Below are 21664 nucleotides of genomic sequence, written 5' to 3'. Positions count from 1 at the left end.
AGTAGAATCTTATTAATAACTTTAGCGGCCCCTCTTCATGATGAGGTTGCATCCTGATATGCTCAACATTAGCTGAGAACTGATGTAATGCGCCCAGCCTGCTGACCGCCCTCGCTTAGGCCGGCAGGCCTGAGGCCGCTCAGGATCTTACATTAGCTTACACTGGGCAAAATCACCCGGTGCAAAGACCATTTCATAACAGAGGACAGTCCCTCATAATGTACTGGACATTATACTGAAAGTAAAAAACAAAACGGCTATATGCATATACTATCCCACCACCGTCAAAGGCAAATAATCATCAAGTCGAACAAGCTGTCGATCAGCTTTTGAGCTCCTTCTCTGAGCACTGCGGTGGCATTTTCTGGATAACAATGCATCCTCAAAAGAGCTCTGTGGTATAGCATCCGTATTCCCATTTTGCAGAGGAGAAACAGTAACATTCCAGGTTTCTACGGCCAGCAAAGCTAATACCAAGAATCAGCTTCTGTGAATGGCAAGCTGGCGATTTGGTGATTCCGGGCACCTGACAGGGTCAAAGTGCCTCGGATTTCACTAACGGATGCTTCTATTTTGGAGACTTCTATTCAGGACACAATTGTGTCTCTCTTTTACAGAAAGTAAACATTTCTAGGTGATAGGAAGCTTCCACAGCCCTCCAACAACCCGTGCAGGAGCTGGCTATCTCAACTCTCCAACTCAATTGTTCTGATTCAGCAGGAAGGAGCCGCAAACAGGGTAAGCGGCTGAAAAATAGTCTAAAAATAACCCTCTCTTCAGGAAATGCACTCTGCAAACGTTTACCTCGTCCATTAAGGCCTCTGCGTCCTTCTGGCTCTTGGCATCAGCGAAGGAAGAGTTGCCGGAGAGTGTTTTAAGCTTCTGTTCCAGGCCTGGAAATGAAAGCCCATGCTAGGTCACCTTTCACCCAGTCCTAGTCAGGTGGTAACAGGGAACAGTCACCTTTAAAGAGATCCTGAAGGCTAGAAGTGATACACATGGGATGTGGTGCTGTTTCATTTGTATTTTAATAAGTAAAGCTTGCCCGAAGACCAGAATGCAACACAGCCACGCTAGTCGGCCATACAGGACAAGCAGTGGCGGCTCACACCTTTAATCCCAGCCGTCACACTAGTCTGCCACAGAGGCCGGGCAGTGGTGGTGCACACCTCTAATCCCAGCGCTAGAGAGGAATATGAGGTGGGATGAGACAGGAACTCGCTCCCTTTCAGTCTGAAGATTTCATAGAGGTAAGAGCTTGCTAGTGGCTTGGCTGCTTTGCTTTTCTGGTCTTCAGGTTGAACCCCAGTCTGTCTCTGGGTTTTTATTATTCGTGCTCCAGTGGGATTTCCTCAATGGAGGTGGATTGGGTGGGGGAAGGGCTTCTCTGTGTAGCTGTCATGGGAGATGACATCAATGGAGATGATTAGTGAACATACAGCTCATTGATTGCTACTCTTCTTGGATGAAATTTGAGAAATGCCGGCGCTTAAAGGATCTGACAGTATTTTTCAGGATAAGATTTTGAGTTTCCTTTGGCCTATTCCAATAATCCTCACATTTACATGATCCTGCTAGGTTCTTCCTCCGTGTTCCTTTTAGGCCTGCAGCATTTCCTATCTTGGGTTTCCTTGTCACGTCAAAAGAAACCCTGAGATCCATGCCAAGAAACTGGATTGTGAATGTGAGGATGTTTTGTTGTCTGTCCTGTCTTGGAATTAGTTCACGTGATATTTCACCTCTGACTCCCGAGTATAGGATTTGGCGTGAATAACTGTTATAACATTTCAAACATCAGTAAAAGGACAGAAATGAAACCCCCAAATCATGTCTAAATCCCACAAATTGTCTCTCCTCCCAGTCACTTTGAGAAACAAAGAAACTATACATTCCTAAAGCAGAACAGTGAACTACTTACAAAATTCTCATAAATTGACCAAAGTGTCCTTTTTATACTTTTTTGTCTTCCTTATTTTGGTGTTTTGAGATTGGGGTCTCACTCTATGCTGGACTGGCCTTCAAGTCCCCATGTAGCCCAGCCTGCGTTTCAGCCCACAGCAGTCTTATTGTCTCGACTTCCTGAGTCCTTACCCACACCTGACCTGACCCTAAGTTCTAGTGGTATTTCATTTGCATTCTAATAAATGAAGTTTGACTGAAGATCAGAGAGTAAATCAGCCACACTGCTCACCCTTATAGACCAGGCAGTGATGACACACACCTTTAATCCCAGTAGCCACACTAGTTTGCCATAGAAACCGGGCGATAGTGATACACACCTTAATCCCAGCAATAGAGAGGAATAGAAGACAGGAGGAGACAGCTCTCACACACAGTCTCATTCTGAGATTCCTGGAGGCAGGATCGCCATTTCATACTGGGGAAGAGATAGGAACCAGTGGCTGGCTGTTTTCCTTTTCTGACCTTCATGTTTAACCCCAATTTCTGTCTCTCGGTTTTTATTAATTGTGCTACACTAAGTTGTTTTTTAAATTTTTTTATTTATTGTGTGTGTGTATGTGTGCATGTGTGTGTGTAAGGCATGTGTGCATCTGTGCCCCAGAGCATAGTGGAGGTCAGAGGGCACCTTGGCAGAGCTCTTCCCCCTTCACCTTCACGTGGGTTCTAGGGATCCCCTCACACTGCCATGTTTTCAAGGCAAGTGTTCTTACCCACTGGGCCATCCCACCAGCCCCACACCTGACTTTAAATTTTTTTTCCTTTGATTCAACGCAACTTAGATTTAATATGCAGTTCTTTAAAGAGAGGATCCCCGCCCTGCTCCACAAAAGCAGATGAACCCTAGCTCTGAGTAAAGCTCCCGAGTGTGATGTAATACTGTTCTTTATCCTGCATGGAATGACATTGTCACATGCCAGGCATGACACCAGCGTGTGTGCCAGAGCACGAGGGGCAGAGACAGGACAAAAGTGTGAGGCCAGCCTGGTCTGCTCCATGGAGTGAGTTCCAGGCTAGCCACGGTTCTGGGGCATGAAAAATCACACACCTTCTTTGTCCCTTGAGGCCTTTTCAATGTCTTTTTGCAGTCTCAGCAATTTCGGTTTTATCAATGACTTCCGTCTCTCTTTATCCATTGTATTCTTTGGATCTTCTTCCTTTGGAAGGGGAAAAAAATAACTTAAGGGAAACAAATGAGAGTCACTACTTAGAATTTTTCTGAGACTCTCATTATATTTGATGGTTTTTACTCTTACACTATATTTGCTGGTTTTATTCATATTCATCATATTTGATGGTTTTTCAGTCTCACCAGAGAGGGCGAGATTGAAAAATGAAGGCAATATTTGGTTCACGCACATTGTTCTGTGTCTTAGGCCTGATTAATAAGGTCACATCCTGTTCACAATTCATCAGCACACAGCTGAGCATTCTATTTAATAAAGCAAATGATTCTTGGGGGAAGAGATTTTCTACGGTGACTTCAGCTTCTGGATAAATAAATTATTTGCCGGATACCTCATGCTTCATGACATAATTGATATTGATTCAAACTCAAGTCTTTTAATCATCCACTGCGGGACTCTGCATGCCTCAGGTTAGGACTGCGTCAGGAGCGGAGCGAACGTTCGCTGGATATTGCGCTGGCTAGCTATCAGGAGTTCTAGAGCTAGGGCGCATGCTCAGCCCCAGATGGTGCGCGCTACCTGGTTAGTTCCCCAAGCACAACGTTAGGAGAAGCAGCCACTCAAGGCCACACACGGGCACGCACCAAGGCTGTAGACTGGTGAGGTGAAAGGAGGATCAAGGGCATTCCGCAGGAGAAACAGTGCAAAGAAAGGAAAGAGCAAGAACGGTGGAAGAAAACGGGGCCTGAATCAGTTAGATGAGAGGTTAGTGCAGAAGCTGCTACGTTTATGCGGCTTCATTTTGCTTTGTTTCATCTTGAGACAGGATCTCACTATTTGGTTCAGTCTGTTGGGCTTGAACATATGGCAATCCTCCTGCCTCAGCCTCTCAAGTGCTGGTATTACAGGCATGAGTCACAAGACCTGGCGGTGTATAAGTTCTCATGTGGATTACTTCCGGGTTGGGTGAAATGAAAACAATCAAGCTGGTGGGTCAGGGGGTGGCTGAACATGAGTAAACAGCAACCCACAGAGGAAGGAGGGAGCTGCTCCGGGAGGGGGGAGAACCTGGCTTTAGAGAAACCTCCACGAAGCGGGGGTCACGCAGGATGTGGAATGAGAACATCATCCCCATAAAAATATGAGGTTGCTAAAAAGATTTTCTTTCTGTATCATACAAAGGAGGTTTCCCTGTGTCTTTATTACATCCATCTCTTACTCGGTGAGCTTGGCTGTGTTTCCCTCATCATACCTGTGACACCAAGATATGAAAGAAGGTTCAGGCTGAAGCCGGCAGGTATTCAGCCCCTAAACACAAAAATAATACTCCGACCCCAGATTCTCCACCACTGCTTCTTGGAGCTGCCTGGAGTAGAGGTCTCAACTGCTGTTGTACTGTTAGGTGAGACTTGACTAAGCCCTAAGGACACCTTACTCTAGTCCTAAGATCTCGTTGGAGGAATGCCATCACAGTGTGGCTCCCGCACCGGACCTTCTGGGGACACCTTGCATTTAAACGTTCATTACCAGGAATGCCGCCTCCTAGCACTTCAATAGAATCCTAGCCAAATGTCCCAGCATAGCCTTATTTTATTGACAAAGGTGACAGTGGCGTTTTAAAACTTTATTACGTTTATTTATTTACAAATGTTTGCGGAGGTCATAGGACAGCTTGTGGGAGTTGGTTCAGTCCTTCCTACATGTGGCTCTTTGGAACGAGCTTACAGGCAGGGCAGCGGTGCCTTCACTCTGCTGCTAGCTTGCCAGCCCCGTGGGGACATTGTGGCTACAGCTGATAAGCAAACATCAGGTGAGTTTTGCTGTCCATTTGCCCATCTGAGGGTTCGTGCAATGTTGGAGGAAGGAAAAGACACCTTTCATTTTCATCCCTGTTTTCTCCTTCCTTTCTGCTTTGAACAAACCAACTTGGGGATATGGGGTGTCTCCACATTCTGTCCTTCTTCCCCAAACACTGACCGGGAGAAGGGCAGTACCAAGAGAGGTGTGTCAGCTACAATCCTTCAGGTAGGGATTTTACAGAACTGACAAGTAGCTCCACACTGGTCACTGGCCTTCCACAGTAGGAGCTCAGATTACTCTCTGGTCTCGTTTGCTCCTGTCTGAGTAAATGTCACAGCACTGGATAAAAGCCAGTTCATACTGCCGATGACCGCGAGGTCACAGGCTGGAAGGCTTAGCTTTAAGGATAGCATGGCAATCCTCGTCAGTCATCTGAGACAGATTTAGCCACCATGGTTGAATTCTAGGGGACCCAAGTTTCTCAAAAAACATAAATTCCCCTGAACATGCCCATTAGAGATGAACCGCCCTAACTCCTGATGCTGCAACGGAACCCTCGAATCCCCCAGAATACTTTTATGTTATTGATAAGTTAGAGATAATGGAGGCATTTCATTGCCCTTTGGGAGAATGTGTCTAGAAATCCCTTTGGGAGGGGTGTCTAGAAATACCTGCTTAACCGAAGCTGGCAGGGAAGAGCACCCTCCCTTTTTATTCCCGCCGCCTCCCGCAGCACCCTTCACCTTTGCCGAGGTAGGAAAGAAAAGGCTCAATAAAGAAATAGCTGGCTGCTTGGCTGACTGTTGGGCGTGGGAGAAAGGTTAGTCTTGTCCAGAGTCAGAGCTCTTTTCTTCTCCCTTCTCCTTCCGTCCCTGTACTCTGAGCAGGGGTACTGGTTCTTGGCTCTGGGTCGGCTGTATATGGAATCCAGCTGGAGGGAATGAGTAGATTGGCTCAGCAGATCAGAGCCGGGTAAGAGCCCGGAGCGAGCTTGGAACCTGGATAAGTCCCAGCAGATAGCACAGGAAAGAGCAGAAGGCATCAACTCTTAGGTATAAGGTGTACAGCTCAGGGTTGTAAGCTTGACTGCCGTGTATGGGGAGGACCCTGGCCTTATTCACTCCTCAGCAGCCAAAAAAGAAAAGAAAAATTTAGGATCCTGGGGCCTGGCATTCCAAGCATGAAGGCCAGGAGAAGCTTGTGGGGGGTGGGGGGGAGGGAGAAGTTTGGTTTTGCTCTTTTTTGTTGTTTGGTTTAGATCAGCTAGCTCCTGGAGGTCAAAGGATTTACTCTGAAAAGCTGAATGCATAGCTCACACCTGTAATACAAACATCCAAAAGACTGAGGGCGAGCAACAGAAGCAAGAGGACTTGGTCTGCTGAGAGAAACTGGGCCACTTTCAGCAATAAACACCATCCTGTCGCAGGAACCCCCAAATGGCCTAAGAAGAATAAACACCATCCTGTAGCAGGAACCCCCAAATGGCCTAAGAAGAGGTCTCAGGCAGTTTGCTCCTAACTTTTCAAGGGTAGGAATCCTTAAAAAGTGCCAATTTTCCCCGTGCTCGGGACTTACATCTCTTCCCCTCTGGGTAAGGGTTGCGCTTTCTGACTTCTGACACACAGACCATGACAAGAGTCTCTGCTGGGACCAGTTACACAGAACTGTGCTTCCTCTATGAGTGTTATGGCCTGGGGTATCTTGAGTCACTCATCCAGAGGGAAGCAGGCTGCTATGTGTTGCCAGGTGAGAGATGGGAAATTCACATTGCAAAAATTAAATATGTGTGCTGGGTGGTGGTGGCACATGCTTTTAATCCCAGCACTCGGGAGGCAGAGACAGGTGGTGGATCTCTGTGAGTTCAAGGACATCCTGGTCTACAGAGTGAGTTCCAGGACAGACTCCAAAAGCTACAGAGAAACCCTATCTGGAAAAACAAAACAAAACAAAAAAAATTAAATGTGTGTGTGCACGCACACACACACACACACACACACACGCACGCACGTGCACACATACAGATTCAGAAAGTAGAGATTGAAAGGGAACGATGAGAGGGGAGGAAGAGGTGGGAGAATAAGGAGAGCAGAGGAACACATGTAGCCTGAAAGCAGAAGGGAAGTCTGCTTTGGAGGAGGTAGGAGAATAACAAGCATGATAAGGAAAAAGAAGGTAAGTCCATGGGGTAAAGGACAAATAAGAGCTAAGTATGCTGGCATCTATACATGTGTATATGTATATATGTATGTATGTGTGTAAATATATGTGTATATATGTGTGTAACTATATATGTATATATATACTGCAGTTGGGATGTATTGCATGAGAGAAGAATAAAAAAGATAAAAAGAAAACAGAAAAAGAAAAAAGAGAAACAAAGAAAGGAAGGAAGGAAGAAAGGAAGAAAGAGTCCCTCAAGCTGAAGTACTGAGAAGATTGACTTTCAGCAATGAGACATGAGGACTCTTCTTGTTAACGGACTAATGTCATTGTCATGGGAATGAGTTTGTTCTAGAAGCAAGTTCAATCCTTGCTCTCTCACCCATATGATTCATTTTTCTGTCTTGTTATGATGCATCAAAGAAGATCCTCAACAGACTCAGCCACCCAGGACGTCCCAGCCTCCAGAACCATAATCCACCTAAATTTCTGATCTCTGTTAGTTACCAAGTTTGTTGTATTCTGTTCTGGCAGCATGCAAGACCGACCGAGACAAAGACCCAACAAGATTCTCAAACTCAGCCAGCCTTTCAATGGAGTATTGCTGCAGTTGTAACCCACGGATTATTTTTTATGATTATTTATAACTCTATGGAAAAATAACGTTTTATTTACAAAAGGAGAGAGTTCCATCCAGGCATGATGACACATGCTTGTAATCCCAGTCCTTGGGAGGATGAAGCAGTGTGATCAAGAGTTCAAAGGTCAGCTGTGGGCTACAGGAGACTAGGTTTGGGGGTGAGGAAGAAGACATTTGCTTTAACATTGTTTTCACTTGACTTCTCAATGCACGGCCAAGGTGACCTGTGAAGGTCACTTCCTGTCGCTCCGTACTTACAAAGTAGTCAGTCAGTAGGAACTCAGATTTGTTCTCTGTAGACAGGATTGCAGTTTCTTCCATTAGAGCCTGGATATCTTTCTCAACATCAACCTTGCTGATGGCGCAGTGGATCTGTGTGTGGCACTGTAAAACCGAGCAGAGGAGAGTGGGGAGGGTGAGGAACCGTTTCCCTCCACCTTTTCCCCCTCCATCACACGCACCAGGAATGGACCCATCTCTGCTACTCACTGTGGTCAGCGTTTGTCCAAAAAGAGAGATGTGTTGGCTGTACTGGTTTAGATTATTACATAAAAGTTGAATCCTTTCCTTCTCTAGCTCCAGCATGCTCTGGAGAGAAAAAAAGAAAATGAGGAAAGATCAAGCATTTGCTCCACAGAGCTCGTCACCCCTCCCGCATCAGGAGATACCCTGAGCAAACTGTCCTGATTTGTCTTTCACTACGGTACATCCAAACTGCAGAGCAAGGAGAATCCCAGGGCACAGATCTGACTTGCTGTCTGTCCTAATACTGCCATTGAAGATGGATTTAATGCCTAAACTTTCCTATGTTCCTCTGCCTGCACACAGCATGGGGGCAGATGCTACAAGTTACCTGCTATCTGCAAAAAAGGAGAAAAAGAGAAATGAGGGCATTAAGATGCACCTTTGATGTTTTAGAAGAGACTAACTCCCAGGAAGACCCATCTCCGTCTCCTAGAAATGCTTCTAGACACCAAATACTTCCAAAATTGTTAACAATACAAGCAAGGCACACAAGAAGCAATGTTCATTCATTCTCTTCCGTTTCTGCTGCGCTGGCCTCAGGGAACTCACAGGGGATCTTGCAGGGGTTGCCTTTCCATTTGATCTGCTTTCAAACAGAAGGTGTATCCTATTTGACTCAGGTTATAGTAATTTGATGTTTGGGTATTGAAGAAGTAGTTACTTTGTTTGCTCCTTGTTTGTATCATGGTAAAGAAGTCTTGCCTTCTCCCCACCTCCTTTTTGGATTGGGGTATTTAAAGCGCACGCTGGCGGATTCAGAATTCACCGGGTCGCCCTCCCAACTCAATTCTGTGTCTCTGTCTAGTTCTTTTGTGTCTCTGTTCTTTCCTGCCTAACATTTCTAATCCACACATCCCCTACCCTAGAACGTACAAACCATTGAGGCTGGACCCCCAACAGATGTCACCCCAACACAGGACTCGACATATCAGTGTTTTGTCTGTACATATGTGTGTATGTCACGTGTGCCTGAGGACACACTGTGATTAACCACTGAATCATCTCTCCAGTCCCCATTCTCTAATCTTCAAGAAACCATATGATAAGAGTTCTCAATGCTAACCTTTACTAGACCTTGGGGATCAGAGTCTATCGACTAAAGGAAAGAACACGGCCTCCTCGTTTCATGCGGGGTAACAAAAATTCCACAGCTGCGTTTTTATGACTTTTAGCTAACAAGGGTGAATAAGGAAGTGAGCGCACGCTTGTTAGCCTTGTTAAGGTTATGCGGATAGCTTCGCTGGCTATTAACATTCTAGAGCAAGTAAGTTACTGGACCCTTGGCTCTCACTTGCTGGTTTGTGGCTTTCAGGATGGATGGAGAAGTTCAGCAACCGAGGCTAGCTGAAGTGATCAGGGGAGATGTATAGGCCATGTTGGAACAGTGCAGGCTGCAGAATAGATGCCCAGAGGACTGTGAGCTTTGAGAGAGATTGGCAGGTGTCTGGGTCAACATTCTCCACAGGTGGTTTCGATAAGGTCAAGGCTCTGGGAAAATCAGTGGGTACCGTTGCCCCAAGGAAGAAGGATGACTGGGTATCAAGGCTTTTGGTAAGCAGGCGGGGCGGCACAAAGTCAAAGGTTGCCCGTGGCTTGATCAGTTGGTGTTCCTTTTACATCCTTGTGCTATTATTTATCTGTTGGACATAGCCACCAACACTTGCAGTTTGAATTTACATTTTTAGCTGAGATAAGGTTTACATAATATAAGCAGCCTCATTTGAAAGGTACAGCTCGCTACTCTGAAGAACATCTGCTTTGCTCTGCCGCTCTCATCAGCACCATCTCCCTGCCACTTTTCATCTTGTAAAAGAGGAAACTCTATACCCGTGAAGTAATGACTGTCTGTCCCTGCTCCTCCCGGCCCCTGACAGTAGTGTTCTACTTTCTCCCTCTCTGAACTTGACCATTGTAGGTCTCAAGCAGGAAGAATCATCAAATGTATCTTTAAAGTCCACCCATGTTGTAGCTGTGTCTTTAAGGGGGAGTGATAATCCAGTGTATTGTATGCTATGATTTGTTTACTGGTATAAGATCATTTTAATGTGTCTTCAAATGGAAGCAGCCAAACAGTCAACCGTAACAAAACACCTCTGTACCAACAGGAATACAGATCCTCCCCCCATCCCCGACATTTTGATGGGAAGCCGGCGGTTGCGCCCTCATAGCCACGTGATTAGATAGCTACATCGTTTTTTGTTAGTCAAGAGAGCCCAGTGCCTCTGCAATTGCCAGTCTCTCCTGAGACTTCCCCTAAAATCACAGGCATCAGCAAATTGGATGTGACCAATTGTCCTCTGCCTTCCCGATAAAGAATTAAAGACACAGAGGAAAAGCCTATCGAACAGATTGGTAGATTTAAAATTTCTCCTAACAAACATGCAAGACAAATGCAGTTCATCGGTTTGGATCACCTTTAAAAGGAATAAAAAAGGTCCTTTTCCTACTTTTAAAAACCTAGGAATTGGTTGTTGCAGTCTAGAAATGCAGGCAAAGGATGCGGGGTGGGGAATAAAAGTCAGGCTTCGAACACACGACACTCTGGGGAGTCGCTCTTTCTTTACATCGATAAGCACAGAACCAAAGCATCAATCTGAGATTAGAATAACTGGTGTCCTTTTGTAGAGATGGGGATGTTTAACAGCTTTAATTACATTTCAGGGAAATCATTAAAATGATTTGTGTTTGCTCACCAGAAGAGGCAGAAATGAATTCCTCTGTGCAAAGGGGAAAAATCCATATCTCATTTAATGAGTTATTGCTTCCTGGCGTCTTGTTCTTTCTGTACAGAAATGGTTGATGGAGAGACAAGGCATTCTGGAGGGCCTCCAGCTGTTTGACAGCATGGGGGAAGGAAGCGTGGTCAGAGAGTTACCAAGGGATGGCAGATTGAGAGCCTGTCTGGGCTCCTACAATTCGCGTTCTTCAATTATTCTCTTCAGTTTCTGCTGCTCTGGCCTCAGGGAACTCACAGGGGATCTTGGAGGGGTTACATTTTCATTTGATCTGCTTTCAAACAGAAGATGTATCCTACTCTTTCCATAGCAGGGACTTCAAGCTACAGTATGCCTAGAAGTTACCTGGACCCTTCCTACTACCATCCAGAGGCTAATTTTAACAGGCACTCTGTGCTTTGAGACACTATCTTAAAGTCACACACACACACACACACACACACACACACACACACGCACGCACACGCATGCACACACACACACACTATACATTCTAAAGACTATTATAGTAACTGTTTTAGACATTTTTTAAAAGTTAGAACACATAGACAAAAGTGAAACAAAAATATTCAAGTTCTTACCAAGTAGAGTTGATCACTGTTTCATATGATTATGCTGGTTACTTTTGGTTTAGTTTGGTTTTGTCAACTTGCTAAAAGCTAGGGTCATCTTGCAAGAAAATGCGCCCATCCAATTAGTCTAGAGGCAAACCTTTGGGGGCATTTTCTTGATTACTGATAAAAGAGGGAAGACCCAGCCCACTGTAGGTGGTTTCACCCTTGTGGACGTAGTTCTGGTCTGTATAATGAAGCAAGCCTTAGAGAGAAAAACCATAAGCAGAGTTCCTCCATGGTCTCTGCCTGAGTTACTGCCTCCAGGTTTCTGTGGGTGCCCTCCAATGATGAATTATAACCTGTAAGCCAAATAAACTCTTTCCTCCTCAAGTTGCTTTTGGCCATTCTGTTTTATTATGGCAAGAGGAACCTTGCTGGGACAATGGAAATGTTTGTGTTGACTTGCAGAGTCCAGCAGAGCTGCGCCTCTATATCCGAAGTAGATTTTAGGACTGGAAGTGGTTATATTGGTTTCTCAGGAGTCATTCACAAGCGGAATGGCTGTATATTGCAGCCCTGCGCTATTCCCACGAGGCGTTCCATTTCCCTGGTTCAGCCCAGGTCTGGACACTCTCTGTTTACAGAGCTATCAACTCGATATGCATCAGGTGTGAGTTGAAACCTTTCTACGTGGATGTATAAATGATTTGTTTTTCCGTAATATCATTGTTTTGAGGCTAATTCCTATTTAATTATAGGCTTGGTTTATTTATAGCTGGAAATTGGCCTACTTTATAAATTAGAGCACATTTTAAGAGTTTTCTATGGACAGGCATGAAGACTGAGTGCAATGTTTTCTCACCGTCTAATTATGAACTATCTTGCAATAAACATTCTTGTACCTAGTATTGAAGTACAGGTTAAACCTTTCTTCAGGATGGATCCCGACAAGGAACTTCTATATTATGGGCAAAACCACTTTTCTGTTTTCTCAGATACTGTTAAATATCTCATTACAAAGCTTCAAGAGTTTTTATTTTCTAACATCCTTGCTAATACTAGATATTCTCACTCCCTAATTTTGACACATGACTGTCTCTTCATGTGCTTAGCTGTGATTTTGAGTTTTCCCTTTGCAATTTGTGTGTTCACATCTTTGCCTATCTTTGTCAATTTGACACAATTTATTCTTTTACAGGTACCATACCCACACACATACTTTTTTTTAAAATTATGTGTGTGGGTATGGTGCCTGCATGTATGCATATGAACCACACAAATGCAGTGACTGCAGAGACCCGAAGAGGGTGTCAGACTCACTGGGCCTGGAATCACAGATGACTGTGAACTGACATGCAGGTGCTGAGAATTGAACCAGGAGCCTCTGGAAGAGCAGCCAGTGCTCTTAACCACAGAGTAACCGCTCCATCCCAACAGAATTCAGAATTCCTCCTCTATGTATCTCTGTGTTACCAACAATCACTTTTAAGGTTCTGAGTTAGTATCTTATTCGTTGTTATATATTACTTGTTCAACAAAATGCCCAATGCAGAAAACTCCATACATGAACATGAGCCTGCTGAAATTCCATTCTGAATCTCTAACACCTAAGTCTTAATTTACATTCTACCTGGATAGAACTTCTTTCATGTTGGCTTAGACTCCACTGAGAATTAGGAGCAGAAACTCTGGCTAATGGTGCACATGAACTCTCACTGGTAATTGTGCTCATAGAGAGATGGAAACAAGGAGAGGGAAGGCGGACTGTCTAAAGCCATACTACAAGTGAGCATCAGAGCTAGGAGAGAAAGCAGATCTCGAGAACGCAGAGCCAATCAGAGCTAAGAAAGATGGCAGATCTCGTGAATACAGAGCCAATCTTTCTTCACTCCCAAGGTTACACAAACGACGTCGGGAGAGGAAAACTGAACTCCGGATGTACCTTGTAGCAGGTCTCCAGCGTGCTCTCCCATTTCAGTCTAGTAGAATAGCCGGCCAGGTTTTTTTGGTAGTAACTTTCATCTTCCTTTTCCAACTTCTCAGTGGATTTTTTCAGTTTGTTGAGGAGCTAAAGTCAAATATCAGAGTCACACAGTCATCGGCACATTTACAAGAGAGCTCTTGGAATCCCATCAATCACATGGGGCCCAGTGTTCCTCAGTTTCCGCTCCCTATAAATGATAGTTACCGCAGAAGACAAAATCTAGGTTTTTGGAGGGTTTTTTTTTTTGAAACTATTAAAGGACATTGAATGTTCTCTCAATAGACCTCCAGTATAATGCTTGAAGAAACTGAATTCTAACTGAATCCTCAAACATGAAGTGATCTGTCCACATCCCTCACATTAAGGCCAAATGACTGAATTTGACAGTTTACAAAGTAGGTTCGAGAACTCTACCTGCAATCTACTGGCACATCCTATGGCTTCCTCCTTCCTTCCCAGTGTGAGTAGAGACTTGTTGACCCATATAAATTTCAAACCTATTTCTATGATAGGGAACCAAACCGCCGTTATTCAACTAGAAGCAGAGTTTTGGAATGAGGCGCCATGGATCAGAGTCTCATTTCTGTTGCAGGAGAAGTGACTTCACTTTCATGTGCTACAGAGACTGTTTTGCATCTCTGATGGGGATGGCTGCGCCCACTTCACTGAGGGGTTGGGAGGATTCAATACGGTAATACACGTGAGATACAGAGCGCATCATGACCCTGTTACAACACTAAGCCTGAGATCCGTCCCCATGTTAGCTTCTCGTTGAAGACAGGCAGACATATGGTTTCCTTTCATTTTGCTCTCCAAGGGTCTGCCCCTCATAAGCAATCCCCTCCATGACATCTGCTTTCTGATTGCTAAGTCTTTGGGAAATCAAGGCAATGTCGAACTCCCCGAACCACAATTGCTGAAACGGCTAATGGAAATGTCCAGACAAGCAATTCCATTTCTGAGAGATGAGGATTTGGATTGCACGAATGATTCGCGAACAACTTTCACGTTCTTAGGTATGAACTGGTATTTATAAAGTAGCAGCTTTGGGGTTGGAGAGATGGCTCAGTGGCTAAGAGCACTGGCTGCTCTACCAGAGGTCCTGAGTTCAATTCCCAGCAACCACATGGTGGCTCACAACCATCTATAATGAGATCTGGCGCCCTCTTCTGGCATGCGGGGCATACACGGAGGAAGAATGTTGTATACATAATAAATAAATCTTTATAAATAAATAAATAAATAAATAAAGTAGCAACTTCTAGGGCCCCCACTAGAGATAGTCAGTCGTTAGCTAGCTCTGTAATGGGCTAGCTGCAGGTCCTCAGGTGGCTCTCACGCGCCCTCCTGGTGTTAGCAGTTTAGAAGTTTCAAGGACAGGCTTTTTTTATTATTATTATTTTATGACTGACCCTCTTTATGTTTAAGGACGTTTTGATTAATGTTACAATAATGGAGAACATCCATTCAAGAGGCTGAATACTAAGACTGTTCTCTTTATTATTCCAGACAATACACTGCTGCTCTGTGATGTATGACCTATACCAGGCACATTCAGCTTTGCATTTCAGGGGTAATGAGCCACATCTATCTGCAGAAACACGAGCTTGTGAATTTTAACCTGATAACAATATAGTGCCCTGATATGGGAAAGAATTGATGAGCCCCGAGGACCTAGAAAGAACAGTCAGAGACAATGGCAAACAGGAGGTAAGGTCAAGTCAGGGAAGGCCTTGCTGGGCCACGTATCAGAGGGTAACCCATATTGTGAAGTCACTAGACAGCTTTCAAAGACTTTTCAGAAGAGAATGAATGTAGATGACTTTAGTTTCAGGAAAGTCACCCTGCATGTGAGTGACAGTAAGAGCCAACACTAAAGGCAAAGGGACCCACTTGTTAGTTCCAGTAATCCAGGCAAATGATGAGTGTGCCTTGGTGAATGGTATCAGGGAGATGGGTATGTCAACAAATGGGGATGTCAACACATCCAAGAAGCAATTGGTTTAAGACTAGAAATGGAATGGTATGCCAGCTAAAGGTGTACAGAGACCCAGAAGATGCAGGGGGAAAAGACTTATCTTAGGTAGAGAGAGATGATTTCTAGAGGTGCCAGGAGACAGTTTAGAGACAGATATGGCTAGAGACATAAATTTAGGCATTTGTCCATGTAGAAATTAGAGTTGAAGCCTTGGGAGTATATACGTTGAGAATCTATTATTTATTGAGTGCCTGATACGGAGAATCTTTCGTTGGACTCTGGAGACACAACAATGAATTAAACAGATGGGCCCTGGGAAGAAATCCTCAGGTACAGCAATATATAAGGGCCAAGTGGGAAAAAATGACATCCATAAAGGAGGCAAAGCTAAAATATCCAGAGATGTAAGGGGACCAAGAATGGGATACTGATACAGTTAAGAGAAGAGACTGCCTGCAGAAGGGGAGATGGATGGTGTACTGTGCTTCTGAGAAGTTTGTGGGGTAGCTTGAGGGATGAACAGGGAAGTGGAGACAGAGCCCAGACAACCCTTCAAATAAATCTTAGTGTAGGAGAGAGAGAGAGGGGGGGGGAGAGAGAGAGAGAGGGAGAGAGGGAGAGAGAGAGAGGGAGAGAGAGGGAGAGAGAGAGAGAGAGAGAGAGGGAGGGAGAGAGGGGGAGAGAGAGAGAGAGAGAGAGAGAGGGAGGGAGAGAGAGAGAGAGAGGGAGAGAGGGAGAGAGAGAGAGGGAGAGAGAGGGAGAGAGAGAGAGAGAGAGAGAGAGGGAGAGAGAGAGAGAGAGAGAGAGAGGAATGGGTAGGGTCATAAAAACCTCCCTCTGACTCTTCCTGCTCTTCCAAGGCCTCCTGCATTGGAGGAAGTGGACGAGCGCCTCCAAATTTGAATGTTGATTTTTAACTTCTCTACATCATCGCATTAGAAATTGGAGTCTTTGGGAAGCGTCCCAAGAGTGGAACCCTCATGAATGAGATCAACGACCTTAGGAGAGGAACCCAGAGCTCTCTCCTTGCCTTATGAGGTTATGAAGAAATGACTGACGTCTTGGCCCTCACCAGAATCTGACCATGCTGGCTCCTGATCTCTAGAACCATGGCAATTCTGACTCTAAAGAAGTTCAGTAAGATGTACGCACGCACCGGGCAAGTGTTTGAGTGGCTTCCTTAAACTGGGTGACAGTTTTATTTGTGGGCTAGTTACAGTCATTTTACTTAGGTTTCTGTTTTAAAGGCTGTGAGAAATAGACCCTGTGGTGCCTGCTGCCCAGGCTATGGTAACTTCTTACAGCTGCTCACACAGACTATAATAGACCTGGGAATTCAGAAGACTGATGGGAAAAAGCATTGTGGGGCAGGAGGGGGTTGTCTAAGACAGGACAAGTCGGGTAATCACCAGAGGGTCTGGGAGGCAGGGGGCCATAGTCTGAGAATGTGGGATGAACTGGGCTCTGCCTTGCACATTTGCAATTAAAAGTAAAGATCTCAGCACTAGAACATGCTCAAGCCTTCCTACCCTCATCAGAAGCTATTCTTCCTTGATGCCAAGCAACAGCAGCAACAGAAAAACTGGTACACGTGAAGGGTGCATTTCTTCTTCGGTAGCAGCTTCCCTAGGGGTGAAAGCAGTGCCCTCCCCCACCTTCCTGCAGTGGGCCTGTGACCATGGCCTTTGCCTGTGATGACATCATAGATCCCTCCCACAGTCACTGCTTAAATTAGATCTTTGTTGGTGTTGGCTTTTTTTGTTTTGTTTTTAAGTGAACACCAGACCTAGCCTTCATTTCTCATGCACGTGGAAGTGCTCTATCATCAGCACTGCTGCTAGGCAGTTCTTCCTGTTCTCCTGCTTAGCAATCCCAGTTTTCTCTGGAAGCAGAAGCAAGCCTAGACCCCATCCTCTTCCCTCTTCCATCCTCCCCACCCACTCCCAGAGGGAAAAGAAAAATCTGGGTGATGTAGGAAGAAATGACAAGAACTTTCTTAAAAGTTCAAATTGCCAAGATGAATGGTGAAAAAGTAAATTTATATTTACTAGGATTTATTCCATACTTTTCCCTTGAGGTTATATTTTATTTGCATACTTACTTGATAATTATTTCCTAGTTATATGAACATATCATGGTTAGCTAATATTCTAAAATGCCATTTTATCTTTCTCTCATCTTATAAGTATTTCTACTTTTCATTTTATACTGCTCACAGCATATTAGTGTAATATGCAAAGTGTTATATATAGTAGCCCATAAACATAAAGGATATATATTTACTTATTTGGAGAGGGAGCTGAGAATTTTTAAAATTAAGAGTCTCTATCAAAATCGTGGACACCGCAAGTCTAATATGCCATGTCCACGATATATTTCAAAAATCTTATGTGAACCACAAGTGACTTTGAAATCCCTTTTCATACCTGACCAACCTACAGATCCCTACAGAGGATGAGCCTGCCAGTTCTCTATGTCTAGCAGAGGGCAGGAAGCCACATCTCTAAGCATCGTGCTCCTGCTACCAAGATGGCTCACCTTCTGCTTCTCCTTCTTGGACACAGATTGCTTGGAGCTTTCTACAAGGTGGAAAAGTGCTTCATGCTTCTTGGTACTCACCATTAATTTTTTCTTAGCCTAGAGACAGAAACATACAAGTAAGGGAAGGAAACAAAGCAGAAAGAGGCAGAAATGGCCATGTAGAGAAAAGTGCTTCCATTTTGGAATGAGCTCTGTTTGTGAATGACTGTGAGATTTGACTTCTTTGTTCCCATCCTTTATCTCAATATCTGCCCCAAATACTACAGCAGCAAATATTTTGATAAGGAACCACTGTACATTTTGTCACAATATTGGGTACTATATGCAAGAGAGTTAGACATTTGCTAATTGACCTTGAACTCACTCTTTTGGGGCCTTGGCTTCCCCAGCATTGGAAATGCAGGCTTGCACCACCAAGCCCAGACTGAGAGTTCAGACTACAAAATGAAACAATGTGTGTGTGTGTGTGTGTGTGTGTGTGTGTGTCAGGGAGGTCGAGGGAATCAGCGGTAATGCCTACGCCTACGTCCTTCCTTGAAACTTGTGAAGATGCTATGCGAGGAAGTTCAAGGCACAAGCCGCTTGTAGCCCCTCTTTTAGCTCAGTCACGTGCCTGATGATAAATGGGCGTGAGTCAAGAGTACTTGGTCCTTCAGAATTTGCAGTTTTATCTCCCAAGCAGGCTGCACGTCAGGACTGACAGGTGAAGCCTCTTCTTGCATTGAAATGAGCGAGCGAGGAAATGATTACAACTCAAGAATTCCATGTGATCTAATGACTTTGTCATTCTTCACAAAACAATAAAATCATTTGATTTAGAAAAACAACTTATTAGAAACTGGGGAATAATAGGAGGTGGGTTTTTTTTTGTTCTTTGAAACAAACAGTAAAAGAACATTGTCTCTAACCTTTGTTCTATTGTATTTGATCTATTGTTTCCTGTGAGAACTCAGAGTTTACAGATAATTGTTTTTTCAAAACAAACCTTTTTAAAAAAAATTCAGAAAATCAAAAGCAAATTTTTTAAAAAAAACAAGTGTTTGGATGTTTTTTTTGGAGGTTGAGATGGGTTCTCACTGTGACTCTCTTTATCAGTACATCTACCACAAGGGTAGGAACTTGTTTGTCTAGAATAGTTCTCATTTTGGTCTCTGGAGTCTTCGATATCAGCAGAAGCTTCAGAAACAAGCCTGAGGCCAGATGCTTCTGAGGACATTTCTGGTTATTTGGTATAGGCGGCTGTTTACTTGTGAAGGTTCATTGGGGTCATTAACAATAGGAGATGGAAAGGAAGGGTTCAACTCTTGGAATGCACGTCTTCTTCAAGGACATGATTGGGTTTTCTTAGCAGATTCCTCAGTCTCTCATCCTTCTGACTCAAAGCAACTCCTACACAGGATTATTCTAGACTAATCTTCTGTACATATGGACCTCATCTTCTGTTTCTGTAGCTTAAGAACCAGCAATGGAGTTCTCTAGCTTCTTACATCAAATCAAAACTTATCTAGAGGATTCGTGTGCTGTTTCCTGCGCTTGCTAAGTTTTCAAGTAATTGGAAATGAGGAGCGAGCCTTAGTGTAGCCCGTGTGCTCTTGTAGAATTAACACATGTGTTCCCTTTGACATCAGCACACTCCTTACCATGCCCTCTCCATAGCAAGGTAGAGATCACTAACACCCTGTACCAATGAAAAACCAAAGCAGTGTTTGTTACTTTGCCTACATGTCAAGCTCCACAGAGAGGCAGCCAATACAATACGACGGAAAAGAGCAATGACTCCAGAGCCCAAGAACTTCTAAGACTTCGTGGTTTAACCATTAACCAGTTTTAAACCCTTGGAAATAACCTTGACAGTCCAAAGTCACGTGATACCTTGGTTGGTACGACGACTGAACATACAAACAGGCAGCTCTCGGCACATAAGAAATGCCATGTAAGTATTAACCATAAACCATACCCATATTTCAAGTCATCCTCTTCTTTGGATTAGTTGAATGATGCATCTATATAATAACTCAGGTGAGTGATTTGCTTCAATAGGTGCATTGAAAAGCGTTAGGACACACCAGTACAAAAGTAAAGAAGTCCCATCCTCAGAAATGCATGTATGTGAAGGCTGTTTATGTAGACTTGCCTTGATTTGCTGATTCCAGTTGTTAATAACAAGATTTGCTGTCTTTTCAACTTCATTATCAAGCTATGGAAAAGAAAAACAGAATAAGAAATGTTCCTTTCTTACTTAGTCACTGTTATTAATTAAATATCTATGGATACCAAAACTCAGAGATCAAAGCCTATTCCTGCAGCATCATAGCATTTAGAGGTGGGACTCTGGGAAGTGGGAGGAGCATGAGAGTAGAGTCTCGTATGGACCTAAATTTGTGATGGTTTGGAGCCTCGTATGGATCTGAGTCTGGGGGGGTTTGAAGGAGAATGGCCTCATAGGCTCTTGCTTCTCGATGTCTGGTCCCTAGTTGGTGGAATGTTTGAGTACGCTTAGGTGGTGTGGCCTTGTTGGAGGAGTGTCACTGGGAGTGAACTTTGAAATTTCAAAAGCCCAAGCTAGGTCCTGGGTCTCTCTTTCTCCCTCCGTCCCTCTGAACAGGAAGGAGATAATGGGGACCGATGATTGAAGGATCATGATGTCAGCTACCCAATGTGTTGTAATAAATTATAATAGCACTGATTAATTTATGGTATTAAATGCAGTTATCATATTATTATATAGTATGTAAAGTATTTTATAATTAGTGAAATACAGACTTGCTTTGAGTTTTTCTAAAGTTGCTGGCAAAAGTAGACGATTATATTTATTTCAAGTAAATTTTGTCACTTTCTCTCTACTACCTTAGATAGAACATCCATGCTGGTGAAACACAAACATACACACACACACACACACACACACACACACACACAAACATTGATTCTAGCTAATGTGCAAAAGTAGACGATTATATTTATTTCAAGTAAATTTTGTCACTTTCTCTCTACTACCTTAGATAGAACATCCATTCTGGTGAAACACAAACATATATATATATATATATATATATATATATATATATATATACACACAAACATTGATTCTAGTTAATGTGTTTATATTTCATTTATTTCCGTTCCTCTTCCATCTGAGTTTTCCCAGATGGAAAACTTTAGCTCTTTAGACTTATAACCAACTTGACCCCACCCTCCACCTCCAAGATTATCTTTTCCTTTTGCAAGGATGGCCTGCTGAGCCTCAAGCACTTTGTTCCTGTGCTTGACCCTGAGCCTACCTCATGCGAGCACAGCAGCATTAGCAGCTACACTAGTTGTCTGGAAGCATTGTCTAAAGCGGCTAACCACTGTGATACATTGAGAAGAAGGGGGCAGAACACACAGTGAAATTGTCCTAGAAGAAAGGGTGCATGCCCGGAACAGAAGACATGCTCAAGACAGCCAGCTGTTCTTGAGAGGCATGCCTAATGCCTCCCTTTAGTCTTGAGACTATTCGAGAGTTGTAGCTATTATTACCAAATCTCACATTGGTAAGTAGAAAAGTATCTTTTGGAACAAATTATGCATATGGGACTTAGGTGGAGTTCAGTAATAGAGTTTACAAAATAGAATAGACCATTTAAAAAGAACCAAAAAAAATTGAAAATAACCTCTAATT

The 21664-nt window shown here is 43.8% G+C and overlaps 1 protein-coding gene across 2 annotated transcripts in view; it reads right to left on the bottom strand.

Annotated features, from left to right (window-relative positions):
* The window catches only part of Nostrin (nitric oxide synthase trafficking), a 50289-nt gene that overhangs the window by 6668 nt on the left and 21957 nt on the right, over positions 1 to 21664 (bottom strand). For both annotated transcript variants that reach the window (XM_041631682.1, XM_041631683.1), the window contains exons 6-12: positions 20138 to 20200; positions 18001 to 18099; positions 13443 to 13568; positions 8176 to 8274; positions 7945 to 8070; positions 3008 to 3116; positions 805 to 893 (exon numbers count right to left, since the gene is read on the bottom strand). In XM_041631682.1, coding sequence (XP_041487616.1) covers positions 805 to 893; positions 3008 to 3116; positions 7945 to 8070; positions 8176 to 8274; positions 13443 to 13568; positions 18001 to 18099; positions 20138 to 20200 — 711 coding nt within the window. The remainder of the gene's footprint in view (positions 1 to 804; positions 894 to 3007; positions 3117 to 7944; positions 8071 to 8175; positions 8275 to 13442; positions 13569 to 18000; positions 18100 to 20137; positions 20201 to 21664) is intronic.

The sequence above is a fragment of the Microtus oregoni genome, unplaced genomic scaffold, assembly GCF_018167655.1.
Source record: "Microtus oregoni isolate MIOR12 unplaced genomic scaffold, Mior012 000037F_ref0000500, whole genome shotgun sequence".
In the NCBI taxonomy this organism is placed as follows: domain Eukaryota; kingdom Metazoa; phylum Chordata; class Mammalia; order Rodentia; family Cricetidae; genus Microtus; species Microtus oregoni.
This window is presented reverse-complemented; position numbering and strand designations above follow the sequence as displayed.